A 4,693-nucleotide genomic window follows, 5' to 3' on the forward strand; every position below is an offset into this window, starting at 1 on the left:
CCTAATTAGAGCCCTTAGGGCCTGCACATGCTCAGTCAGAAGCCGAACATTAACGCACAGTTGTAGTTGTTTGAAGTTCATTTTTGCACATAAAGACATAAAAAACCCTCTGATATCCATCGCTATTTTGTCCACAATTCCGTCCCAGTTAAAGCTCCACAAGTTCCTCCGTACAAAATGTTGTATCTCCATCCATGAGTTTTTAGTAATTTGACTATCTTTTATAAAGGTTTGCTTCCGGGTACAACAGTCGCAATCTGGAAGCAAATAGTAGAAGCAAAAATGCAGCGTTGGAGTGTTTTCAGCATAAACAAACACTCCCACAAACTTCTGACCAATCACACAGTAAGTTCTTATGTGGAGGGTGAAAGGTTCTCCCGATGAGTTGAGACAAGATGAACGACTCGAAGCGGCAAATAAAATGGCATTTTTTGTCATGCAACTGCAATGATGAGAGACTTTTGCCATTAACGACTGGAGTCAGTTGTCTGTTAGCGAAATATCTCATGAACCCCTATGTGACCCAAATCAAGATGGCAGCACAACCAAGTGAACTTAGGAAAAACGACTATAACTCTGTCAGTTTTATAGATATTGAGCTAAATTTGGTGTGGTAGTTATTGAGAGCCACTCAGAATACTGAGCATGATCACACAATATCACATGAAATTTACAAGATTTAACCAAAAATGCCCTTTCACAGCATGAAAGGTGGCGTCCTATGCGCATTCATTCAAGAAGAGCTGTTTCCACTTTCCACGTTTCTTCCAGGTGGAGAATGAGTTTAAATCTGAGTACGAGGAGCTTTCTCAGCAGTGTAAACAATTCGCCAAGGACCTCCTGGACCAGACGAGGAGCTCCAGAGAGCTCGAGATGATCCTCAACTACAGAGACGATGTCAACCTGTTGGAAGAGGAAGGCAACAACGACCTCGCAAGGCTCAAACTGGCAATCAAGTACCATCAAAAAGAGGTACAGTTAATGAGCAACGCTGATCATCTTAAGAAATGAACCTTGACGTTTGTATTTACCCATTTAGAGAAAAGGCAGAGCTGATGAGTGGATGCTGCGTGCAAATCTGATGCAGCAATTATATCACCGTTAGTTTATGCTCTAGGGAGAAAAACAAGATGCGGCAGAAATGGATGCTTGTTGGTACTGTTATCATTTTTACGATGGGCACACACACACTGAGTTACACCTGCCCYTTATTTCACCTCCATAACTGTGTTACTCTGCAATATTCTATTTGCAGGCTTTTAAATTGTGCAATAAGAGACCATATCCTATTTGTTATTTTTTCCTTGGTTTGCCTTATTATGCTTGATGATACTTTGAGTCCTGCATGCCCCCTGGCAGCATTCACCTTATGCTGTTTCAGGAACACTGCCAAAACCAAAACCTCAGCCRCATCGAGCCAAGGTGTTACTGCCARCTGTAATGRTGTCAGATTAGCATCTCATTTAAGATCCTCATACTGTATGTTGAGTTTCACCTGATTTTTGTTGCCTGCTTTAGGTTTTGGCTGCATAAACGGCAAACAGGCATAAAAAACCTAAACTAACTGGTCTTGTTTGAGGTCTTCTGCCTCAAAAATGACCATAGATTTACAGCCAACTTGCTTTTTTTTTGGTCTAAATAAAGTCAGACATCAGAGAAAAACAGCATGGGGGGTGGGCTTCATGATGATCTGTCAAGTTCGATTTAAAACAAGTACAGCACATCTGCTTATAAACCTGGCAGGCAGAAATATGGAAATGATGTGTGTGGGGAAAAATTAAAATAACACCTTTGTTTGCTTTGCTGTTTGAAGCCAGCAGAAAAACAGGACCACACACTTTATTTTACATTAATTTAAYACGAAAATAAATTGGCCTCTGACAGCCATTTTGGATAGAAATCTTTTTAGATCATACAAAAGATTACCTGCTCTTATCTTCGATTTACCTACCTYTTATTTAAATTCAAAACTACAGGAAAACCAAGTCACAATATTACTAAACCAGAAGCTTAAATGAGACATATCATGCTTTTAAATCCTTGTTTTTCACATTTAAATCATTCATTTACTGTTTAAATAGAGTGGAAATGCGATGCTTTGGTCTGAATTTCTCGTTATTGTAACTCCACAATCCTCTCTTTCACCCCTTTTCTGAGAGGTGGCTCGTTTTGATGCTGTCTCTTTAAATCCAAACGAGRGGCTTCACACCCCGCCCCTTCATCTTCCATAGCAGTTCATTCTAGATTAATAGAGGGGTTTATGACTATAGAGTAGCACAGAAACTTTTTTTTTACAAATAAATAAAAGATGAAGGAGGAGATTGAAGACAACCAAATTGTAGTTGGTAAGTCTGGACCTTATTCAGCAGTTCTGTAGCGTAATAGTTCAGAAAACATAATGGAGAATAGGTAAACTTGAACGGGTTAAAAAATATGACCCAAACCGAATATAAAGATATCTAAATTTTACTTTTCTGCACTCCGAGTGACTCCAAGTACACAACAAAATGAATTTAACAACTAGAAAAGTGGATTTTGCATGATATGTCCCCTTTAAAACTAAAGTAAATGGACTAAGTTACTATCAGTAATGACGTGTCCTTAAATATGTCATCAGCATGAAACACTGCAGCAAATCTGGGATTCAGGCCACTTAGACCAGTGTAAACTCCTCAACAACTTGTTTTAATTCTAAACAATATGAGTATTTTTGTTTTTATGCAGCAAGCACACATTATTAGTGCCTTCCTCCTTCCTCTCAAACCACTTAAGCTTCAAAATACGTGTCTGCTCCAAACCCCGAGTCCTGACCAGCAGAGGTGCAACACAAACCCCTGGCTGGTTGCAGCAGATGTTCACCCTCGAGTCTGGTTTAGCTGAAATTCTCTTCCTGTCAAAAATGAGTTCTTCTCTCTCTCTCTCTCTCTCTCTCTCTCTCTCTCTCTCTCTCTCTCTCTCTCTCTCTCTCTGCTGTTGCTCACCACCCAATACTTAGACAAAGAGACTGAATTAAAGATGGATTCTATAATGGTTAATTCACAGAAAGTGGCAGCACTCAATTGGACTTTAATTTAATTGAGTTAGGTTATGTAGATGGAGTTAATTGGATAAAAATGTACTGTAGTTAATTAATTCATTTAAATCTTGTTCAGTGAAACTATGAAATTAGGCTTCAGCTTAAGTACCGTCCTTGTATGAGGTGACTTTACATGATGTAGCATGTATAAGTCAATTACAGGGTTAAACATGTTAATACCCCAGTTATTTACACCTTTGTTGTGTTTTTACTGGAGTCACAGGTTAATTGCTTAGTGCTGTGTGTATATAAGAAAATGCTCCCACGATGCCCTTTAAGAGCCACAGTTCCTCTAGGTTTAATGGATGATAAAAGAAACACAGTTTTCAATGCACTTACAAAGAAACGGTGTGGCTTCGGGCTAAAGAAAGTAGTTAAATAGATATTCTAGTGCAAAAAAATCAGTGGAACTTAATGGCATAGCAAAAAATATAAATAAACAAATAAATAAAACCTAAAAAAAAGAAAGAAAAAATTATGAAGAAGCAAACCCTTTACTCCCAGGAGCAACTTATGTTTCATTTAACCGTCTTTCGCTTCGAGCGCCGTCTGACAGTCAGAGCAGCTGCTCCTCTGGAGGAGTCTCAATTTATGGCAGTGCTGTTTCTGTCCAGTTGCTTTGCATCATTAACACACGCTGGCAGATGAGTATTTTCAGAAAGATGGTGAAAATGGACATGATGATGGACAGTCTGTCTCTGGCACAAGCTGTAAACAAACACCTTTTTTTGGTTCCTGGGGCTCAGTTGTACCTCCAAGGATCTTCTATCTCCTCAGCTGTGTTTTAATTATCCAGAAGATGTGCCAATACACCCTGCTGCTGCTGCATCCTGTCATTAACATCTTTCCACTGGGAACAATCCACCTTTTTTAAATTAGCAAACATTATCTGAGAAATTATCTCAGAAAAGACCATTTTGTTGTTGTCGTTGCCTCGCATAAAGATGAACAATAAAGTTGTCTGAGTATGAATGTGTCTGTAAGCAAAACTTTTCATGACCAACTGCAGAGAGTTTAATGTATGTCTACCACTGGTGAATTTTGGGTGAGACCAGGGGTGTCACTAGGTTTTAAGGACAAGGGGGGCTTAGCCCCCAGGAGACGCACAGAATTTTTGTATACTAATATATATATATATATATATGCGTGGATTGGATAATGGCTCACCAAAGAGGATCTCTATCTTAAACGGCAAATTAAAGGGAAACTGATTTATGATCATACGTTTTAGTTAATAATGAAATATTAAATGGTTATTTATTCTGACCACATCATATTGAATTTTTGTAAAAATAAATTAATTAATTAAATTAAAAAAATTACACCAAAATAATTTAGGGGGGCTTTAAGATATTTTAGGGGGCCTGGAGCCCTCTAACATAGGCCTAGTGACGCCACTGGGTGAGACTATGAAGAGCTGTTTGTCTCATTTGTCTATGTGTCCCTGTGATGGATTTGTGACCTGTCCATCATCGCACACAGTGACTGCTGGAGATAGACACCAGAAAGTGGATGGATAATCTTATCACAATTTGATTTTTTATGCTCTAAATGATTCCAAGTCAGTTTAGACTTCAGTTGCTACTTTAATAAATAAATAAATAAATAAATAAATAA

The 4,693-nt window shown here is 38.4% G+C and overlaps 1 protein-coding gene across 1 annotated transcript in view; it reads left to right on the forward strand.

Moving 5' to 3' along the window:
* Positions 1-4,693, forward strand: part of trpc4a (transient receptor potential cation channel, subfamily C, member 4a) — a 34,533-nt gene that overhangs the window by 13,227 nt on the left and 16,613 nt on the right. Inside the window, exon 6 of the mRNA XM_014003280.1 lies at positions 772-972. Coding sequence (XP_013858734.1) covers positions 772-972 — 201 coding nt within the window. The remainder of the gene's footprint in view (positions 1-771; positions 973-4,693) is intronic.

This window comes from Austrofundulus limnaeus, unplaced genomic scaffold (genome assembly GCF_001266775.1).
Source record: "Austrofundulus limnaeus strain Quisiro unplaced genomic scaffold, Austrofundulus_limnaeus-1.0 Scaffold17, whole genome shotgun sequence".
In the NCBI taxonomy this organism is placed as follows: domain Eukaryota; kingdom Metazoa; phylum Chordata; class Actinopteri; order Cyprinodontiformes; family Rivulidae; genus Austrofundulus; species Austrofundulus limnaeus.